Here is a 22,807-nt window from a genome sequence, read left to right as displayed (position 1 = left end):
TCACATCTGTTTTTAGTTTTTGATTGATCATCCCAAATCACATGACAAGAGTTTCTGCTAAACTGAAACTTTTTTTAAAAAAAAGTCGTTCTGAGAAATGAAAAGTTTTTTTTTTTTTTTTTTTTTTTTTCTTTTCTGGAATAGCTAGTTGTGCTGTGAGGAAATACCATTCCTAAGACAGGTCACTAGTATTAAACCTGGAAGATGTTCTGCCCTAGGCTTGCTACTGCCGTGAGATCTCTGGCAAACTTCCTCAATCTCTGGGTGGGCCTCGATTCCTTTGAAAATGTGAAATGATGATTTCTATTCCTTTTTAAATTTGTTTTGACACGTATAAATGAAAATTGTTTCAGAAATGCCAAGGGGTATTATTCTATCAAGTTTTTAGGACAGTAATTCTTTGAGTTTTTTTAAACATGGTGCTTGCAAATAACAAGGGACAAGGTGAGTTAAGTGAGAAGTAGTTGAATGGTTTAGGACTCAGGCAAACATCACAGCAGGCAACAGGCCAGCCACTTACAAGCACAGCCTCCCTTCCTTCATGTCAGCTTTTCTGTTAGCTACTTTAGTTTATTTTAAATCAATATTTACTTTAAATATTGCGGTTGTGACAATAATTTACCAAGATTAAAAAGAAAATATGATAAGAATGGAGCCAAGTAAACACTAGAACACTTTTTTATTTTTTTTTAATAAGAAATGCACTTTGCAAGGAGTCCAAACTCCGCTATGTTGGGAAGATGTGCAGAGGCTGTTTTATTGTCAGATGGCATGAACATGTTTGAGGCTGGCTCCTCTGGAAAGTTCATTGCTTGAATTGTGCTGCTGCAGCTGGACAATATTCTCAGAGGTCGGATTCATGCTACAAAGGCACTTTGAGACACTAAAGGTGATGATTACAACTTGATCAAGGCTTCCTGGCATAGCTGAAGGTTCTAGAATAGGCCGGCTGGGCAATGGCTGCTAGGCCACTGCAAGCAACCTCCAGTCTAGGACTAGCCTTGGTTACTAGGCCCTGTACATAAACAACATCATTTTCTATGGCCAGGGAAAAACTTTGACAAAATAAATGAGTTTACGAAGAGGAGCTATAAAAGAACAACACGTCCTATGCACTCACTGGGCCCTAGAATCCCAGCAGCCAAACAGTTTGTGTGGACGTGCATGTGCGCGCACTCTCATAAATCTATCCAAGAAGCAGTTAAACAGTTCTGCAGCGTTAATGCCACTCCACCAACAGGAACTGACTTCAGCCAGTCCTTAGTGATCATAGATTTCTCCCCTCACAAATCGACACTTGCTTTCCGATAGGAAACTGGGTTGACGTGTAATCCTGATACAGTAGTGTGCAAGTTCTCTTGGCGACAGGTTTAGAGTCTGTTTCAGAGTCCTGCAGAGGAAAATTTCATAAAACAAAAGCTTGAAAAATAACTTTTCTCTATGAAGCCTCTGCTTATAGTTTTTGCAGCTCAAACCAGAAATTCTAGCTGAGGCTATGCACTCCTGCCAAGGAGTTCAAGTGCTCTGATGGTGAGCAAATACTTAGACTAGATACTCTACCAGTGACGATCTCTAAAATATTTGTTCCTCATGCCCAATGACTCTTTAATATTTTTTACAAGTGGGGACTGATGGGATAAAGCTATTCAACTTTTATCCTCTACACAAAAGCTTTATTTTCTTTGTAGCTCCTGTGAGGAAATGGCACCAGTTTTGTGACCATTATTTATTCTATCCATGAGGCTGTCTTGCCAGGCCTGTGATCCTCTTTTGTGCCTTGTTTATTCTTCGGGGAAGTAATCAACACTTCATTACCAAATACGACAATAAGACAGGGTTGAAGCTGTAATTAAGAAATTGTCAATGTCAAGCCTATAAATTCCCTTTTTTTGGGGGATTTATGACTGAGATATAAAAATGTACTCCCAACTGAGAACTCTCTTCGGATATTACAGTATGAGTTTTGATTCTATTTAACAATGCGAAGAACCTTTTTAAATTATCAAAAGAAAGTTAAGCTAAAAAAAAAGAAAAAATATTCTAGTGGTTAACCTTTAAACACACAGGCTTTTCTGGGGCCAGATTCCTCAAATGTAAGGACAAATTTTCCCACAACTCTTCCCAGCCCACATATATAAACAAATTTTTTTTGTTACAAAAAAGGAGGACTGACCATGCCACCTGATAATTATCTGTGACTGTGAGGTCCATACTCTTTACAGGGAATTCTGTTGGCTGCTTGGGAAGTCCCACTTTCAAGGTTTGAAAGTTGGATGGCAGGAGCTGCTGATTCTGACAGTAACTTTGAATCTTCTGTTGTGATTGTGAGGGCATCTGAGTACTCTTACTTCTGGTGTACTGGATGTGCTGAGCAATAGCTGATGTTTCTGAGTCACACTTTTTTTTTTTTTTTTTTTTTTTAAGGATTGGTTATCCCATCTATATGTCTAAGATTTTGTTAAAACCAGCAATTTTTGGAATTCAGTGTTATGATCTCCACTGAAGCTGATTTTCTTCCACATACATATTTCCTTTCACTGTCTCACGACTCTCCAACTTCAAGAGAGTTTTATCAGTGAAGCCTAAGGTTGTGCCAGAAATGTTGTGAATTAGTAGGTTTTAGTCTTTCAGGGCACCACTGAGGCTCAACCACACCGAAGTATGTCTAGACCTTAGTCTGGTATGTTTTGCAGCCCTGCTTAACTTCTGCAGCAAAGACTCTGAATATCATAAAGATGGTCAACTCCATGCCTTTGTGGCTTGTGGGTTGCTCAAGGGTGGTTCCTCTGCTGCAGCTATGCCATACGAGTGGTGAGGAGACTTGGTACTAGTGAAGCAGTAGCAGGAGGGGCTGCTGAGTCTGATATTTGCTGAAACTCAGATTCACTGCCAATGTATCCAGATTAACACTGCATCTGACAGATGGGATTCAAAGAATTCTGTTATCTCCTGCTTGTAAAATGCCTGGGATCACCTGCACCCTGTAGCTCTCTGTGCTGTATGTGCCTTGTGGCTTGGGTCATATGAATGTTCTGGTATTCGGCTTTTGCAGCTGGGGAAGTTGGCCACTTGATGCTAGCATTCTGTCGCCATTCATATAATTTCAAAGGCAGCTTCAATATAAAACACTGAAGGTTTTAATGATAAAGAGCTAAAAACAAACTATGGGAGACATGTTGATGTGATTGATACATATTCTGCTATTCTCATTCTTTTAGTATCACGTCTCCTGTAAGATGTTCTGTGAACTTTTAACTACATCACACCTTATAAAGAAACATTTCCCAGGTTTAGCACCTGGATAAATCTAAAGAGTCTTTATCAAGATGGTTAATGAAACAGTGAACAATGGCAAGATTATAATTGTCATATTTTTATTTTGCATTTAAAATGATCCTTTCACAGATACCAGGTTTTACATTTTTTTTTTCCTTTTGTGGTGGTGGTGTTTCAAATGCATTCTTCAGTTTCTGGTCCTGAGTCATACTCATTTGAAATCTTCTGATGCTTTTACCTCTGGTAAGGGTTTATTAGCTCGCCTTTGGGAAGAGTTTCCCAAATTGCTCCTTACAGCTTTTGCTGGATACAAGAAGCATTTTTTTTTCTCTTTCTGAGCTAAGCAATTTGGTAGTATTGCTCTTGGTGTTGTAGAACTTCTTGTTGATACCCCATTCCAGATATTAGATTGCTTCAGTAGCTTTGGCATGCATAGGGTGGAATTATTAATAAGTGTTTGACTGAATAAGATAGTGTTTGACTACTGTTCAACCATTTATGAAGCTGACAGAAAATCTTGAAAACATTTCTCTTGTCAGTAGATTAGATCAGATTCCAAGTCTGACTGCTAAGAGGCATGTCCTTTTCACTCCTTTGTGCCAGCTACCAGGGTTGGAAGGACACCAGGTGAAGAGCTCTCTCTAATAGACTTAACCTGTGTTTGGAAAGCAGCATGTGGATTATCGATTTTGCCACAGCAACATGGAGTGGCCTTTGCAGAATTGTCCACAACTTCCTCTGCATGGGAAGATCTGTTCCTTGCAAACACTGTGCCATCTCTAGTTTTGCTTTCTAGGCATTTTTTTTTTGTTTAGTCTTGACTAAAAAACATGGTATGACTAGTTCTCTGTGATGACTTTGAGATTCTGCCTACGGATGTAGGATTTTTCACCAGTTCTCTGAAATAGCTCTGGGACAAGACTGGTACATCAAATTTCATGGCAGTATCTAGGCTTGACCTGAAAACAGTATGTCATCTTCTATTCCTACTCTTCTGAGTCCCAAACTGGGAAATATTTTTGGTATTTCAGGTCATAAGCTGAAGTTGTTGTCATACAATGTGCACGGTAGTGGATCCCATTAAGTAAGTTTTAACTTGAAAATATAATCCCTGTCACAGTTTTTAAGACTTTTCCATTTGTCTTTCATGTAAACCCAGCCGCTCAAGATACTGTTCAATCATGTAGCGCTTCTCAGCTGAGCGAGTGAAATTTCCTCCCCAAAGGAGCAGCCGAGTACGTCAGCTTCATATCCCTACTTCTGCGGCTTCCTGCTACCACAGGCTCGAAAGACCATCGCGAGCAGGAATTGTACGGAGCTTTCCGCGTTTAATGAAAACTGTGACAGGTTAATGATCACCTAAGGCACACAAGCACCTGCTTCTCACAGGGGTTTCGGCAACAAGGCCTCGCATGGGGACACGGCGGCTCTCTGCAGCCCCAGGGGCGGCTGAGGGGGACAGGGGAACGGCTCTGAGGGGAGGCGGCAGCGGGGAGCTGGTCTCCGGGGGAGGTGGAAGCACGAGGGGCGAGGAGGGACGGGACCGAGCCCCCTCTCCTTCTCCTCAGGCAGGCAGGGGACGCCCTGAGGGGCAGTACGCCAGTAGGTGGCCGGCGGCGCCCCGCCTCTTCCCGGTTCGGGCAGAAGCAGAAGTGGGAGCCCCGGCGGGGCGCGGCGACACCGGCACCGCCACCTCCCGGACAGCCACCGGCCCCTCGAGCAGGTGAGGGCTCGGGGTGGGCAGGGCGGCTGTGGTGGTACTGGTGGTGGGGGGCTGCTCCCCGCGGCAGGTGAGGGGGCGGGCGGCCGCGGGGAGGGGAGAGGAGGGCGGAGAGGAGGTGGGCGAGGGCAGGGGGACGGCTTTGGGGTGAAGGGGACAAGGGGAGGCTGGCAGAGGGGACACTGCCTGCCTGCACCTTGCGGCTGGACGCTGCCTGCTGCAGGCTGGCTGGGGAAGGAGGGAAAGAAACCTTCTCAGCCGTGGTGGGTGTCTGACAGGGGGTCCAGGGGTGAGGAGGGAAGCCCCCCTGTGAAGAGCCGTGTGTTGATTGCTATTAATTATTGGAGCCGTGGGTACCCGTGCTGGCGGTGCCGTGGTGAGGCGGTGTCCAAAATGCACCTGAAGGCAGAGCGAGGGGCAGAGGATGCAGCAGGTCTTGTATAAATGGAGGCTTCGGTGCACAGAGCATGGGGAAAAACAGCAATTGACCTGAGTCCACCTTCAGATTGCACTTCTTGGTTGACCTGGAGCAGGGAAGGCACCTGCTCTGTCCTATGGCTGAAGTCAAGAGTGGGGCTTCAGCAGTGCTCATCCAAGATGTTCTTTGCCAACCTATACCTTTGTGATTTGACTTTTTCTCAGTTTTTGCTCTCTTTCCCTGTTCTATCAGATGTCTGCTAGGTAAGAACTGTAGATGATCTTCAGAAAAGGTTTGCTTTTGAAATTCAGGAGTACTGCAATGAAGTAAAACTAAATATGCAGCTTTGAGGATGGACTAAATTGGTAATTTTCCATGTCTGTGTTCGCTTGTTTCCTTGCAATGAGTCTTTCCAACTTTAATTCAAAGTATTCAGGTTCTTTGGTAAAAGACAATGTAGAAATCGCTCCTGTGTCACAACACAAAAAGTAACAAATGGTCCCAATTCTGCATGGCATACAGGATACCAACATTTTCACACCTGTGGTGCCTACAGTCGAAAGTGAAGTTATGTGTCTGTGTCTAAACTACAGTTATGTTTACGTGATTACTGGATCGCTTGTTGAATCATTTGAATAATGCTGGACCTCCCTACTTTAGGCTTCAGTAGTTCTCCTGTAGAAGAGCAGTAGTGCTTTTATTTCATGCAAAGGTGTCCTGTAGCTCATACTCCTCTGGTGTAGAGGTATTAAAATACTGTTTTGATGAGGGTTATAATGGAGTTCTGCTGAGTGAATGGACAGAAATATTGTAGATTCAAATATTTGTGCAGTGATGAGTATAAGAAGGCTGAGGGGCACCCACGTGTGGGTCTAAGAAGACTCTCAATACTGAAAAGGCTATGAAGGGCTTCCTTGAGCTCTTCTGGAGGTCTGGTGTGTTTCACTGCTAGGAAGCTTCCTGTGGTGTTCCTTCTAAGTTACTCCCAAACTGGAACAGGTAGCTGAAACAATACAGGAATGGTCACATAGGTTGATGAAATACTATGATATTTTTTCCACCTGTTTACTGATGAAGTAGGTATCCTCAGCTGCAGTATTGTTTCACAGTAAGTTAAAAACCTGGCTTAGAATTTAAGGTAGACTAAAAACAGCATTCACTCTCTTTTAAGAAGGAAGAGCTACTTTAAAAGGGGAAGTCCAGTATATTATATTCAGCGGAAACTGTTTTAGAAGCCACCTCTGAAAGGCAGTTCCTTTGCACTAAGGGACTAATCTCTCAAAAATGCTTCATCGCCTTTTATTAAGTAGTTATATTTAGAAATTCTTTTTCATGTTGCTGTAAGGTATGCTTCATTTTACAGCTACAACTTGTACTGCAAAAGGCACAGCAGATATATGTTTTGTTATATGCTCCTGAAAAAAATTATCCATTTACAAGTTGAGTTTTATTGTTGCTGTGCAGTGTTACTGAAGTGCTTAAATGTCGTTCCAATCATAACATGTTTGTTTCACTACAATTCTTAATGAGGGAGCAAAATGAGAACACTAGGCTTCTTTTATTTGCTTTCTCTTTTTTGAAAATCAGGCACTGTTCAAAGATTTTTAACTTTATTTTTTGCTCCTTGCACTTCTGTTTTTACAAGTCATTGTAATAACAGAAAAAACAAATGTAAGACAAGATGACTGTGGCTATCTTGTGAGATGCAAGGCTGTGATAATTTCAATGATAATCTGACTGGTCCCAGGGGGTCAAAAAGGATCTGTTACATTCTGACTAAAATACGCCATTGCTTACAACCCTTAAAAGTTGTCCAGAGTTCTCAGTTGTAGGATTGATGTGTGTATATATATATATTTCAGTACCAGTAGGAAAACAGAGTACCTTTTCTGATACAGTAACAAGCTCATAGCTATTAAACATGATATAACCTGTACAGTGCTTTGTAAAACATGGAGTAAGGCACAGTTCCTGCTGTAGAGGAACTTCAGGTTCGGTGTGGGCAATGCAGAAGAGGCCACCCTGCAGGTAAGAAGGGACTGTTGTTTGCTTTTCTGTTAGCTTGAAAAAAAAAAAGTGTTTACTGAAGTGGTAGAATTTAAAAAGGGATTGGAAAGATTGCACGGGGCAGCTTCAAAGTCTGACAGATGGGACTGAAAGCAGTTGGTGACACGATGTTGAAAGACAGCTTTGTGGTATTAATGAGAGAGCAGAAAAGAGAGTGAAGAGCATGTCAGGAGCCCGTGACATGGGGCGAGGGGGAGGAGGGCTGGAAGAAGTTACGAAGGGGAAGCGAGAAGTGGCATGGTCAAATTAGTTATCAACACGGAAACTGAAACTGTTTGTGATGGAGAGTAGTGGACTGAGGGGAGAGGAAGAGAGCCCAAGGGGATGCTGTGTCTGGTGGCTCAGTGTGCCTGCTGCAGGTAAGTTCAGCTGGCCACGTAAACCTGTCCAGCTCAGGGATGAGGTTAAGGGGAAAGATTGGCAGCAAAATGGGCGAAAATGGTATCTTGGGCGAAAATGATATCACTTCCTTCTTTGTGCGTGGATGAAAGAGCAGATTCCAGGGCACTCTGTTTGTAAATAAGCTTGCTGAGGAGTAATCAAGCTTGTAATTAGCTGTTCGATGTGGGTGGGACCAAAGCACAGAAACTTGCTAATATTTGTGAGAGTTGCTGCATGCACGTCTCTCTTTTGCCCGTTTTGTGCCAAGATGTGTTCTGAGTGTGTGCATGCAAATACCGGTGAGGAAAAACAGACTCTGTTAGGAGAGGCATAGCCATGGAGTTTTAAAAGTGCATAAGCTGACATGCTTTAGACATTGCCAAGATTTCTTTCAGTATTTGTATTTGCTCGTATTTTTGCTTCATTTTCTGTACTGTTCTAAACAAGACAGTCACCTGGTTTAAATTCTCATATAGGTCTTGTGCTGTAAGAGTTTACGCAAGCTGATGTTACTGCTTCTGGTGTTACCTTGTCATTGGACAGCTAGGCCTTAATCATCAGCATTTTTTCTCAGCTCTTCCTGGTGTAATATGAAGATGACAGCTACCCTGGCTACAGAGCTTTTGAGGCTCCTCAGATTTTGGAAATCTCTTCAAGCAGCAAATTGTTGCTTTTGTAATATGTCAGGGCAAGAAGAGCAACAAACTTGCTGCAGTTCACCATAGGGACAGCATTTTGACTCTCTGGCGATAGTATCATGAATATAAAAAAGAGTTGGGAGAGAGGAGGATGATTTTGGTTGTGCTTCAAACCTCTTTTTCCATATCGATAGTTTGATCGTTAATACTAAGGACAAAATCGATTTCCAGATATTTTTTTACAGTTGCAGAAATTAAATTGCCCTCAGTTTCCAGAGCTAAAGATTTAACTTCAGCGTAACATAGAATTCATAAAGTTTTTATCGGGTGTAAGTCTATAAATACCTGAAAACAATCAAGAAACTTTTATAGGAATGGTGATTTCTGAAAAGAACTAGTTCTGTCTCTGTCAGTTAGAAAAAAATCTGCATGAGCAAAGACTTAATGATATTTAGTTCCCTATAAAATGGTAAGTAAAAGCTGATCTGATACTTGAAAGGATCTCAGTAGGCTTGAAGTGATACTTTTTCTGATGTCTTATGAGACTCCTAAAGTCTTCAAATCAAGATAAACAAAGTTCAAACCCTGATTATATTTAAGAGAGTCTATTCTACACTGGATCTACCAGTGACAGTTTCCTGGGGGGAAAACAGTATTTGCTATTTGCAGACTTCAGAGATTCTTTTTTGCTTCCTAGGGCTACAAAGTTTTCGTGGTTGTTTTTTTTTTTTTTTTTTTTTTTTTTGGTTAAAGTACATTTAGACAGAATATGTGATGTGTTAGACTTACATTTTACACTTGGTTTACACGTGTAATGTGTTGGTGATACACTTAACTACAGAAAACCTGGTAGATGTGGCAGAGGCGGTTTCTATGCGTAATTATACTAAGTACCCTTTTTGGCTAACTGTTCACAAGTTGTTTAACTGTCCCAGGAAGTAAACCTTCCTTGGCCACTGGTTATACCGGCAAAAAAGTTGGAGTCTTGGTGAGTGAAATAAACTGCTATAAAAACAATCTGTGCAGTATAATTGCTTTTACACTATCCCGTTGTTAGGAGAGGGGATAGAAAACATGTCAGAAAATGCTACAGAGATGGTGAATATTGCTCATTTAGAAGAGGTTTTTAATGGAGTTCTGCTTTAGTTTGAATACATAATGTTTTCATGCTTCCAGTGTTGTCTTTTAGTTTTATTTATTCTTAAATACTGTGGGACTTAAAGATTTCTTTGTTATGACCTAGGTATTGTTTTTACTGGCACTTCTAGGTTTTGTATTCTTTGTAGTTATTGCTCTTCTGTCCAATTATTCAGGTAGAATTCTGTTTGCTATTTCTTCCCGGTCTCCTTTTATTTATTTATTTTTTCCCCTTCATGTTTATGTCACACACTTCTGTGTCATAATGCTGAGATTTTTAAAGGTGAAAGTCTGTATTTGTAATGCTGCGTGTATCTATGCAACTGAACGTGTGCTTGCATAAGAGAATACATGGAATTATATTCTTGAATGTGATTTTATACATTTGGGCTAAATGGAACTTAGCTCACTTCATTTTATCCTGGAGCACCGGGTACTGCTGTGTTAGAAGACTGCAGGACCAGTTAGTGTCACGGTACAGCTGGAAGAGGGGCATTGTTCTTGCTGAGAAATTGAGCAGTGGCAGCTCCACCTGGCTCTCGATGTTTAATAGATGGTGCAGCACTACGTCTCCAAAGTGTCACTGGTACCTCTCCTTGTGAAGACGGTTCCTACTTTACCAGAATCCTTGCCATTTTATCCTTAATGTTAACCATGCATATGCCATGCATTTAAATGGGCGGTCTATTACCTAAAGCTATTATGTACCTCTACTTTATACAAACATAATTATAAGGAAATAAAAATGCTGTTTTAAATACTGATTTTCTTTCCCTTTTCTTTCTTTTTCAGCACACTGAAAACCGTAAAAGTTTGATATAAAAAAACCCAAACATGTCCAGAAAGAATATAGACTATGGGGTGCTGCCGGAGTATGAGAAAAGCCAGATCAAAAGGACCTTGGAGCTGGGAACTGTTATGACAGTATTCAGTCTTAAGAAGAGTAGTCCAGAAAGGAGGACTATACAAGTCATAATGGAAACCAGGCAGGTGGCATGGAGCAAGACGGCTGACAAGATTGAAGGTTTCTGTGAGTATTTTCAAAGCGTACCTGAACCTGGAGTTACTTAATAAATTAATGCAATTGTTGAATATTGATTTAATGAGCCTTTGTTAACATAATGAAGCTTTTGGCTGAAAATAGTCTGGTAACTTGCCAAGAATACGGTGAATTGGGGCAGTGCAGGTGAAGAATCTTCTTCAGCTCCTTAGTTAGGTACCTAACACTTGTATGTGGTTAACGTTCTTTTTCCCTAAACCCTGCTCTCAGTTTTCATCTTTGAATGTGATGGTGCTTGTGTTCTATGAATTGTGTTACTGAGTAAGAACTGTTTTCCATCATTAAGCACTGAGATGTCTCGTAGATCCAAACAATTAGTACTTTTTTGTCCTTCTCTCCCCAAAATCAAAACACCCAAATACAAGGAAACTGAAGTAAATGTTCCATTTTCTTAAGGAAATTGTTGTTTCAGGTTAGAAATCATTACTTAGGATCATTTCTGGAAAGTACCAATGACTTAGGAAGATGAAGCTGTGAGATGTGAGATCATTTGAAGGTCCCCAGTTGATAATGTCTAGTTGATATCTGAACCGGTAAAATCTGCTATCTATAACTAGGTGGGGAAATAGAAGGGGAATTTAAAGCTACGTAGCACTGCAAAAGCCATGGTACAAGAGTAAAGTGAAACTAGTTTTCAGTTCTTACTGAACGTGGCTGATGTCAACCAAGTTCAGCCTGCAGTTTTGGGGGCTTGTACAGCTCCCATTATTACAACGTAATTACAGGGCTTGCATATGACCATTTGATAACTCTTTTTTTGTGGGCATGATTTTCTGTGCAGTTGCTAAATGGCGTTTGCCTTCTATGAAGAGATTGGACAATCTGTCTGAGTTGACGCTTACTGGTTGGCCTCAGCTAATACGAGAAGCTTGGAGTTGAATTTAGGAATTGAAATTGTGATAAGAATTTGGAGTTTTGAGGTGAAGAAGTAAAGGCTGAGCCAGTACATTGTAGTGGGGGAATAAGTACAGCACAGGGAATCTGAGGCGAGACTAGAACTTAATGAACAGAGACCAAGATTTCAGTGAGAAATAAGTTAATCGATGCCTGAGAGAAGGAAGAGGATTAGGAACATGAGGGAGACTGAGGCTAAATTAAGTGTGGGGGGATAAGGGGTGTGGAGAATAAGCAGATACTTCTCCCTGTGGTGTCTTACTTTTCTGGGGGCTTGACAGACATATGTGAATTTCAGTGGGGAAAAAAATCTGCATTGTGTCATGAAAGAAACGGAGAAGGAGAATGGAGTTCATCTATCGATTTTTAGAAGTTTTTTTTTTTTTGGTTATAAATCCACAGTAAGCTAAAAATGCATTGATCTGTAAGGCTGCAAAGACAAGCACTGAGAAGATACCTGATTTTTGAATTGTCTGTGCAACTTCACTTCAAGCTACTTAGGAGTATTAAATTTCTATTTGTTACTATTTCCACCGGTTCCTGTCTTGTTCTTTGCACAGACTGGACCTGCAACAGGAAATCTAATGTAATGGAATGAGAGACTGCTTGTCTGGAGAATGTTTTTGTAATAGGTGGTGAAAATGTGGTCATACATAGTGTTCTGGGAAAAAGCAATCGGACCAGGACACCCTAATTAACAGGTTCTCTGGATCATCCTTTCGCTGTGTCCTGGTTACTCGTGTAAAATTAGGGCAATTATCCCTTCCTACAGTGATGAGTGTGAATGCAAGTACGTCCCTAGTTCTGATATGCTCAGATCCCAGAATGAGGTGTGCCAAAAAAAAGTCCTGTGTGGAGGTGAGTAATTCAGTTATGAGAGCATGGCTTGAATAAACGTTACAAATAAAGCCTGGGGTGACGCACAGAACAATGAGATTAAAGCAAAATAGAAAATGACCATTTGCTGGGTTAATGAGGCCTCAGAGTCCTCTAGCAAAAAATAACATGGGGTCATGTAGTTAAAGACTATAACACAGCCACTTGCACAAAGTGGCTAAACTTAAAGCTGTACAGTCTGTATTCCAGAGCATTCCAGGTTTTGGGGTCAACTTTTTTCAGTGCTTGACTTGGAGTCTTAGCAAAGCATCCCGCGTGTGTGTAGGAATACATACTGATAATGAAATTGCTTGCTCTATGTATAGATTTTGAACCCTTTTAAAAGATGGTGAATACTTTATTTGACTCATACGTGGGTAATCCAGCAGGATAATGACTTGCCTCCAGATACACAGGCACCTGTTACCAGAACAGGGAATTCAGCTATAGACCTGCAATTTATCCAAAGGACATCTGCCTCTCTCCCTGAAAATTCAAGTACTCTAGCAGTGTTTTTAAATTCAGGAATATTTAAGTGGAAATATTTAGTGGAAATATTTAATGGAAACTTTAAGTATGAGAATATGTCAGACTCCAAAGCATGAATATGCAAAATATTGTTCTGTTGTCTTACAAAGCAAAGAACCCTCCCCAAAACAAGCCATATTTTCAGGCATTGTTTCAGAATATGATGTGAACTGTTGTTGTGTTGTTCTGGTTCATGGTAAATTCTATCTGATCTGCTTGAAATGAAAGTCACTGCAGCTTTAACTTGCTGTCAGTGTTTCTACTGAAGAGGAAGGAAATCTTTTTTTTTTTAATTATTTTTATTTTTGTTATTACTCCTTTTGACTGGCACTCGGGCTTCCTTTTTGCTTGAAAAGTGGAAAAATTATGGATTTGAGCTTTCCATATTTAGTAATCAAATGGATGGGCTTCTTGAATACCAGTGACAGGAGAATAAGAATTTTTATTTCCCCGGAGCTGTGCTAAAAAATTGCTACCAGCTTTGTGACGGGAGAAAAATCATTTTCACTTGAGAGTATATAAATGTATGTATGAATATCCCAAATATTCACTGGTGGATTTTGTTGACTTTGTGAAAACTAAGAACTAAGAAAGCTTACACATTTGAAAAATATATATTTAGTGGCAAAGGGTATGGTATTATGATCTCAGGTATTATATTGTTGCTTAATATTCCGTTCTTTAACCCTGAAGATTGCTGTTCAATACACATTTGTGATGTGATCTTAATGGTTGCTATTTCCATGTGCTACAGTCCAATAAGAATTAATATTGATCATGGGTGAGAGAGTTAAGATCGTCGTGTGTGCAATTTTAACTCGTTTGGCAACTGCTCGTTAGAGAAGGCAGAGAACTGAATGTTTGCACCTGCTGGGGGGATTGTGTTCCTAAATCAGATAGCAAGGGGAGCTCTTAAGTTTTGGGAAGCAAAAAGAGCTAATAGAGAGGATGGAGACCAATTTTTATGTTGTATCCTAATACCTTTCATTTGGAAAATAAGAACCTTTTTTTCCTCTCTCTCTCTCAACTGCTCTGTGTAGTGTTGTGAGTTTGGGGTATCATAATGCTGAATTTCTTGCTGTTGAACTGTTAAGTGTGTAAAGGGCTCTCAAATTCCTCTAAGCCTGAGCAGCTCGTAGTGTAGGCTGGTCAATGCTCTGCACTGCAGGGGTGCAAAGCTCTTTTGATTGTGAGGAGATGAGTAAATATCTTAAAAAAAATTGATAGCATAAACTGCTGAAAGACACCTGCAGCTTTACAATTATGGATATCAAGGAGACTTCTGCATTGATTTCAGTGGAGTAGTGTGGTCTCTAAAATAAGTACTTTGTGTTATTTGCAGTGGGAAAAATCTGAGGCGTCCTGAAGTGAGGCAGAGATGCAGGATGCTGGTGTTAGGATTTATTTATTTTTTGATAATACTGTTCACTGAAGTAAAACTTTCATTTACTGTAATGAAAGCTTGTTGGGGAACACACAAATGTAGTCGGTAGACTTTCTTAAGGGAGCTGTTTTAAAATGGGGAGTTGTTTTTGGAGTCGTGACATTTTGTTACATAGATCCTCAAGCAGTGGCTTGTGCCTGCAGATACAGTGATGATACATACTGCTCTTCTGTAAGGTTGGTACAAAAAGAGCTTTGCTGTTCTTTCAGACACAATTATCTTAAATTATTTTTATGCTTTGTGGGGTCTGGCTTGGAATAAGACAGCAGATACTAATTTTCTCAGGAGCTGCTTACCGTATCTAAAACTGGTAAGCTTTCATACTGCTGTTGGTTTTTATACCTTACAGACATCTAATACACAGTGACGTGTTAAATGATTAGTGTATCCACCTGTACCGTGTTCTGTGGGGCCACGTTCCTGTGCTGCTAGTTACTGTACTACTCAAAACCCGATGGTTCAGCAAGTACAAGTCGCTGGAGACAGCTGTACAAACGAGCAGAGGTGATTCTGCTCAGTGCCTCTTATGGATGAACCCTGAGGTTATTACAAGGACCATTTTCAGGTTTGGTTAATATTGTTTGGGAAGGGATTTAAGTTAAGGCTCACAATAATAAAACAACCAACCAACCTTTGTTTTGGAATAAATGGATCTGTGCAAGGGAGATGTAGGGTTATCTATACTGATAGAAATGTTTAGGCAATGCCACAGCTCTCGGTGTGGCAGTACAATGTATTTTGAATTGCATTACCCATGGAAGGGTTCCTTTCTTTTAAAAGTTGTCAGCCCTTATGATCAGAGTAGGGTGAAAAAGGTGCTAAAATTATGGCTGTTTCCTGCTCAGTGCAGATGTGTTTCTCCAGATGAGTAAGTTAAAATGGAGCTACCTTTCTTTAGAATGCTCCTAGTTCCAGGCCTTTGGCCTGGTAACGAGTGAGGATGTACAAAGCCAAGGAAATCTGGATTAAATGCTCTCCCGTCTCCATCGTGCGGCTCAGACCACGCGATGCCTGAGTACTGGAGATTTTACTTTGACCTTCTGAAAGACTTGAGTCACCGTATACAGAAGGGATTTTCTAGCAAAAAGGAACTAGTGAGAAGCTTCTGTATTTTCCTCCCAATGAAATAGTACAGGTTGTCTGTGTCCTTTAGGTAGGGTATGCAGTTTGAACAGTAAATCGAGGAGCCAAATTTTCAGCTCATGTATGTCCCAGAGTCCGCTGACTTTAGCAGAGCAACTGAGGGCCTTGGTCACTTTGTTTTTGCTTGGGATTTACTTCAGTGCTTGGAGCACTGCTACATCACTTCTTAATTTTGCAAACACAGGGTCTTATTTTAGCTGGTGCTTTGTTCTAGCTTTACAAATTGGACCGTGCAAAACACACCACGTGGGGACCTCATTGTTGTCCCTTGAGGGGGAGAGGGAGCGTTGAGTACCAGCTCTTCTGTTCATGCCAGTCCTCCCTGCCCACCTGCAAGAGGTGAAGGAGCAACCAAATAGCGACTGCACACTTTCTTCCTCAGAGTTGTCCTGATGGGTTAAGTAACCTGTGCATGCCCAGTCTTTCTTTCCTATGCAGCTTTGCTGCCAAGAGTTCTTCAAGCCAAGGGAGTTCTTGGATGCTATCTCCATTTTCAGGAGGACAAGGTAGCTGTTGAACTTCTCCAAGCTAATCAGACTTGCTGAAGACAGTAGATTTTTCTCTATGTAATGAAATTCAAATCCTGTTGTACAATCTGTGTTTCTGCTTACAATGCGTAAAATGTAACGTGCTGTAGGACCAAACACAGATAAAGTGACTTTGAGGTGTCTTTTCTTTCTTTTCAGCCTGTAATGTCTGAAGAGTCTAGTACATCAGCACCTTTCAAGAAAAAAAGTAAATAAAAATTGTCCACGTTTTCCATTTTGTGAGAGCTGCAAGTTTCCTTCTAAATGAAAGGGAAAGATCAGCGATGGAAAGAGAGGGGCTGCCTGTACCAGAGTGTTTTCCAGGTGTAGTGGAGGCCAGGAAGGTTCCCAGTGCTGTTGTTTTTTATGTCATCTACTAAGATTGCAGAGTACCTTGTATCTGCCTTCCCTGGGTTCACCTGGGTCCAACACAACCCATTGTACAAAACCAAAATAGATAGAAGGGAGAAGTGTACCTTTTCAAAGAGTTTTAATCACAGATGTTTAACATGCGGGATTTCATTAGTGTATTAAAATTAATGCCTACAGCATGTGCTTCCTTATGTGGGTCTGCAGAGAGCTATGCAAATAACTGAGGGAAGCAGATCTGAGCTAGATCTGACGGTGTTCACCCATGCTTGGGCTTCTTTTAGTCATCTTGCTATTGTTCTATACAGAGAGACATTTTAGCTCTAAGATCATCCAAGGGAAACACTTGTAGATACTGGCTACAAAATGTCGGGGCTGCTTCTTCTGCCTTCTGCTTGTAACTGGCATTTCCCTCTATTCTGCCTTGTCCTCCGTCATTTTAAACTATAAGGATAACCTGGTGTTTGCGAAGTGGACTATGGGACTGCTCGTGGTGCTCAGAACTTCATTTGTTTTTCTTTGTATGCACCCTACCTTTTATTGCAGTGGAGCCCCTGCAGTTATTTCAGTAGAAGTCTGGTCCTTTCATGAACGAGAAGTAGGTTTGGTGAGCACTGCAGAAGTACTGCCTTGTGGATATGCTGGCTTGATGAAAGGCTGGTGACTCGGATGCAGAGTGCGTGGGGTCAAGGGGACTTTTCCTTCCATTTCCAGGAAAAACAAGCAAACCTCCTAGAAATCAAGGGTTGACCACAGTCCCCAGCCACTCCCTGCATAGCCTGATTGAGAAGCTGCCCATTTCTAGAGAAGACTTTTGGCAACCACAATTGTATAGCAGGGGAAAGGATGTGGTGGGGAAATGTGTTCTCCCTCTAGTGCTGTCCTAGTCCAGGTGGGACCCAGCAGGACGTGGCTATGGAGCATTTATTTACCCGTGGCTGTCACTGACCACTGGCAGTTCATGGATTTGCAATTTAAGAAGTACTTATCTCAGTAACTAGAACAGAACTAAACTAACGTTTGCTTTATCAATGCATCAGAAAAGGCAGCTTCAGTTTCCTGGTATGGAAGGAATTGTTTAATTTGCGATGGATTTCCCTCTTGCAGACAATGTGTGCCGTATGCGTGACTGTGAAGCCGTGACTTACACAAGTACGAGCGTAACTTACTGCAACGTGTTGCTCAGCATGTCACTTCCTATGGTTCTGCTGTGTATTTTTGTTGCATACAAACCCTTTACAACTGCATGGGGCTGTGCAGTGGCCCCTGGGTCACACCCTGTGCTATTTCTCCCCACTTTGAGCCGTCGCAGGCTGGCCGTGCAGCAGATGTTGTACGCATGGTGGCTTCTGGGGGTCACTTCTGCCTCCATGTCAGCGGCTCTGCTGCACTGTTTCTTTGCTAGGATACCACACGGCCCACAAACAACCGTCCTGTTGGAGCTGAGACAGCGGTGGGGGAACTACTGGACAGCAGGGAAAGGCAGAGGGGAAGGAGCTGCGAGTAGGAACTGCTGAAGTCTGTCCTCTGCTAAGAGATGTCTGGGGTGCCAGCACCTGGCCTTTGCTGACTTAGAACACACTTCAGTGCTACCAAATAACATTTCCCAGATTTCCTTGTATCATGATATATATGTTTACATGCACGTGAGTAGACTAAGCCCCACAGATGTTATGGTATCTAAGCTGGTAGAGCAATTTCTTGATACGTTGTAGGTCTTCAGGAAGGTGAGCTGTAATAGATACCTCCTTCTTTGTCAGATGTCAAGTCTTCAAGGAGAATTAAGGGAAAGTCTGTGGTGACTAGAGTCTGATTAGTCATGGGAAAATATGCAAGTTTCTTCATGCTCTTCCATCAATCCTGGTGTTAAGTGATGATTCACAGCCAGGAGAATTGTGCTCTCAGAAGTCTGTGGTGCCTTCACTGACTGAGCAAATGTGTGCTTCCCTGTAATGCAGGCATACATATTTCTGTAGATAATTTCTCTTTTTTGATTACTTTTTTTTTTTTCTTTTTAATGAAATGGCAAAATTATGAAGCACAGGGACCAAGCCTGTTTAAATAGAGGCTTTTAATGCTGATGGTATGCTTCAGTATAACATGTAGTAACCATTTATTTTTTCTTCAGTGCAGATGTATAAGATGGACTATCTGTTTTTATTAAATGCTGCACTAATATACCTTCTTTCATTTTTAATCAAAAGATATGACTGATAGTGCCTAATGTTTTATTTTAGGATTAACAAGAGCTGCTAATTTCATGTTATCTCTCTTCTGTTTCTTTCCTGCATTTTTTTCCAGAGTTTGTGAACAAAATGACTGTGGCCCACTTCTTAAATACATTTGCCGTCTTAGATTCATTTAGTGTTACTAATAATGCATCTGACGTATGAAAGTAGAAAGAATTATCAGAGACTGTTAAAAATCACTTGAGATTTACTTCCTGCTCAGGAGATTTGTACAAAATTAGTCATCTTAAAAATCCGTAAGTACAAGTGTAATTTTCATCTTCCAGGGATATATTAAGAAAGGGAGTGCAAGAAACAAAAGCACATTGTACACATAACAGCACTCACAAATTTTGATTCTGTTTTTTCTCGATCTGCAAGATTGCACCGTGTGTTTTCAGACTGTTACGCTGCCGAGTAGAAACCACGTCACTGCAAAATGTTGCACCTGGATAATGATCGAAACTCGTTGGAGCAGCAGAGCATCTATAACCTAGTCATGTAGATACTAGGAGCCGATCAGTGCACATGCAGTTTACAGGGTGAGGTAAAATGCAGGGATGTGTAACTAATGTAATGGCAATCTTAGATCTGGTGCCACAGGTGGTGCTGTTGTAGCTAACAGGGTATTTATTTATTGAGATCTTTTTGTATTTTGTGAATGTTATCCTGCAGCATATTATCCCCTAAATTAAATTTTTCTGATTTTGCTTTTAAAATCGTAGCTAAAATGACCCGCCAAAGAGAGCACATTGTGGTTCTGGGCATCCTTTCAGCTGTCAGATGCATTAAGAATTTCATTCTTATTTTATTTTTTTAAATTAAAACCCAGGCACCTCAGAGACTGTTGAAAGTGGCTTACATTTTTAAACTTAGTTGAGGGATTTTTTTTTCCATCAAGTTAAACACCTAAGTCATTTCATTATTAAAATTTTAATGTCAATATGAACTTTCTTTGTTGTGGAAAACTGTATTTCTTTGCCTTTGGAGAAAATGATGTAAACTTTATAGCATTTGTACCTTTCTGGGACAAGTAGTGAATATCTATGTATTCTGCTGAGAAATGCCTGCTTCTTTTGGCTTGAATGTCAGACTTGACCTTGCTAATGGTCAGATAGCTTGACCTTTCTAGTAGTGATTTTTTTTTTTTAATAATTGCTATCAGACTTTCTTTTTCCTGTCTGAATTTTCTTACTGTTTCAGGCAATCATAAATAAACAGAAGAAATAAACTTAACTCACATTGAACACTCCAGGTCCGTATTCTTTTTCTTTCTATTTTGTATTCTGTAAACTGTTAACATGTCATTGCAAAAGTGAATCTACTTCTTACTCTTTGCAGAGTATCTTTTCAAAGGGACACTAAAATTCACCCTTTTCTGTTTTGAAACTGGTGTGTTTCAGTTCTTACCAGGGGATCTTTGTGTAAGTCTTCAGCTGAGTATTTAGAGCCTGGTTTCTGTGGTTAAATGAAAAAAAGAATGTGTGTAGCCTTTAGCTGTTTTCAAATCATGTCTTCACTTCAGCAGCTCGCTTTTGCAGTGTTTAATGCTAACTTACAGTGACCAGACTTCCTGACGTGGCCAGCCAGTGAAATGAGGATCCAATCTAGAGCGCTTTGCAGACCTGAGCACCACGAATGTGGTTGATCAAAGTGAGGGGAAGATGTGGATACTCCCCCAAAGTCAAAGTTTTGTGCGGCAACTTTCTTGTTTTGTTTTAGGGAGTAGAATGTAAACTTTTATGGGCACATACATAAACTTTATCCTAACCTCATTTTCTGAAGGTGCTTTTAAATTTTTAATATGAAACCAATAGCCCTTTGAAGTTTAAGGCCCCTTGAATTCAGGGTCCTTCAAACTGGGAAGGGTCGTAATATGTTGCTGCTCTGCTGAGCAGTCTAGTGAGAAGTTGTTAATTTGAAATGTAGCTATAGTTGGTAAGATGGTAATTTGTTATTACTGTATATGACAGCTCCGTGTGGCCTGATTACTTAAAAGCCTGCTGGTATAAGTGGTACACCAAGCTACTACCTTTTTCCCTTTAGAGTTGCACTTGATCCGTGTTTCACTGCTGTTTTGAATAAAACAGGCTGTTAAGACACACCTTGTATAGTTAATCTTTAATTCTGCAGAAGTGAGACTAAAGCCATTGTCCTTACAAACCGCTGTGAAGTGCATTTGCAAAAGGAGACTGAAGGCTTTCTTCATTCGCTGGGGGCTCATTTGCACAGAGCCTGTGTTTCAGGAGGCAGTTTCTGCCTTTCTGAAATGAAACCCTCTTTGGAATATTTTGTAATGCAAATTGTTTTTTTTAGGGGGGATGTGGATTTCAAAAACTGGTTTTGAAGTGTTTGTGCAGAATGTAACTATACACACACATGAAAATGTGAAGATACTCATGTAGACAATGCCCACCTCTGTGTCTTGGTCCACACCATTTGGGTGATCAGAGTCCCTTATTTTCCTTTCTGAAACGTTGCCAGTAGCTTCCCTGTAAGACTTCTTGGGACTGTTGCTGAAAATACCTAATGAAGCAAATAATGCTCGTGGCCTGATTTCTGACACTACAAGCCTCCTTTGAATCTCTCTGTAAGCTTTTTCTTCTCCTGCTCCATTAGGTCCATAACTGATATGACCATTCTTTGTGGCCACAGACAATGAAAGTCTCCTACGTACGGCCTTTGGACTTTGAATCAGGAGCCTTATCTTACAGGACTCTACTTCATGCTGCCAGTCCCACTTGAACTTTTACACTGCTTGTCGCGGCTCTTCTGCCAAAGATACCTTGCTAGATTGACAGCCTGTAAGGTTTTCTGGCTTATCCCATTTATACGCAGTTCTGACTTTCCAGCCCCAAATTACCTGACTTTACCAAAGTCGATCCATGCAAGCATGCTTTATAAGTAAACTTACATGGGCACTTCCAGCTAATGCATTGCTGTTCTGCTGTTAGTGTTGGCTGGTTTTAAGCATCCAGTTGTCTGCTTGGCTGCTCCCCACAGGAGATGGGTGGTGGGTGAGCGCTGGGGGTGGGCAGAGGCAGAACTGCTCCCTCTGAATAGCAGGACTGGCTCGTTCCTGCCCAAAGCGTGTCTGGGACAATCAGCAGTGTTGTTGTATGCAGCAATGTTGTGTTTTCTGCAGTTCTGTTTGTTCACTACCTGCACTCACCTTATGTCTTGTCTCCTGCTGAGCTTGCCCAGCACCTGCTGTAGTGGAATGCAAGTTGTGTTTTGCCGTCTGCCTCCTGAAGGAAAGATAACAGGGATGCACAGTCGTAACGTTGTGACTGAATGTGATTGCTGCTGCCCAGTTATTTGAATGGAGATCAGCAGAGATGCTGAGGATCAAAGGTTTATTGTGAAGTTTATGGCAGTAAAGAGCTCTAGCAGGCACTCTTAATTGCTCAGTGCTTTCCAATCTGTGCGGTCTTTGGGAAGTAGCTGTGTAGTGGTGTAATGATCCATTGAATTAACTGATTTGCACACAACACCTCAAGAGCAGAAGTTCAGCAGCTGCAGGCTCTGAAGTGCCACGAATGTAATGAAAACTGCACACCCAGATCAGAGCCTGAGACAGGATGGTAACTGAAGGTGCCTTGGGGTCCGGTCTAGTTAAAGTCTGCTTGAGGAATTTGTCAGAATTAATAGATGACTGATGAGGCTGCCAAGAAGATTCTTTTAACCCGTGGAAATAACCACATAAAAGAATGGATGAAATGTAAACTAGCATTGTAGGTTTTCCTGATTGTCACTAGTGTCGTCATCTTCAGGATCTTAATGAATGCATTGGGAGTGTCCTCCTTGTCTCACTGAGTTAGCTAGAGAAGCTTCTCTACAGAGCGTGTTTGATTTATGTTTCCTTGGGAATTGCAGTAATTTTGTACAGTTTTATGGAAGCCACACTCACAAGACCGTTTTACTTGATTTTACGCTTTGCAACCCGCGTATGTCCAGATCTGTGCTTTCTTCAGATGTTATCAGGCCCCAGGAATATCTGTCCATGAAGCCAGGTCAGCAAATGGCTCTGCAATTTGCATGTGGGATCGAGAAGATGGGCTCCAGATCATCAAGGCAGTAAGATGGAGTGGCTGAGGCACT

General features: G+C 41.2%; 1 protein-coding gene across 3 annotated transcripts in view; it reads left to right on the top strand.

Annotated features, from left to right (window-relative positions):
- Positions 1 to 4,663: 4,663 nt before the first annotated feature.
- Positions 4,664 to 22,807, top strand: part of PLCG2 (phospholipase C gamma 2) — a 62,549-nt gene continuing 44,405 nt past the window's right edge. Inside the window, exons 1-2 of one of the 3 annotated variants that reach the window (XM_035543855.2) lie at positions 4,664 to 4,999; positions 10,430 to 10,667. In XM_035543855.2, coding sequence (XP_035399748.1) covers positions 10,472 to 10,667 — 196 coding nt within the window. In that variant the 5' untranslated portion in view covers positions 4,664 to 4,999; positions 10,430 to 10,471. Of the gene's footprint in view, positions 5,000 to 7,755; positions 7,841 to 10,429; positions 10,668 to 22,807 lie in introns of those variants that run through there. The other 2 variants (XM_050713320.1, XM_050713319.1) reach the window with 2 other exon arrangements.

This window comes from Cygnus atratus, chromosome 12, assembly GCF_013377495.2.
Source record: "Cygnus atratus isolate AKBS03 ecotype Queensland, Australia chromosome 12, CAtr_DNAZoo_HiC_assembly, whole genome shotgun sequence".
Classification (NCBI taxonomy): Eukaryota; Metazoa; Chordata; class Aves; order Anseriformes; family Anatidae; genus Cygnus; species Cygnus atratus.
Note: the sequence above shows the minus strand (reverse complement) of the source record. Positions and strands in the feature narration are given on the sequence as shown.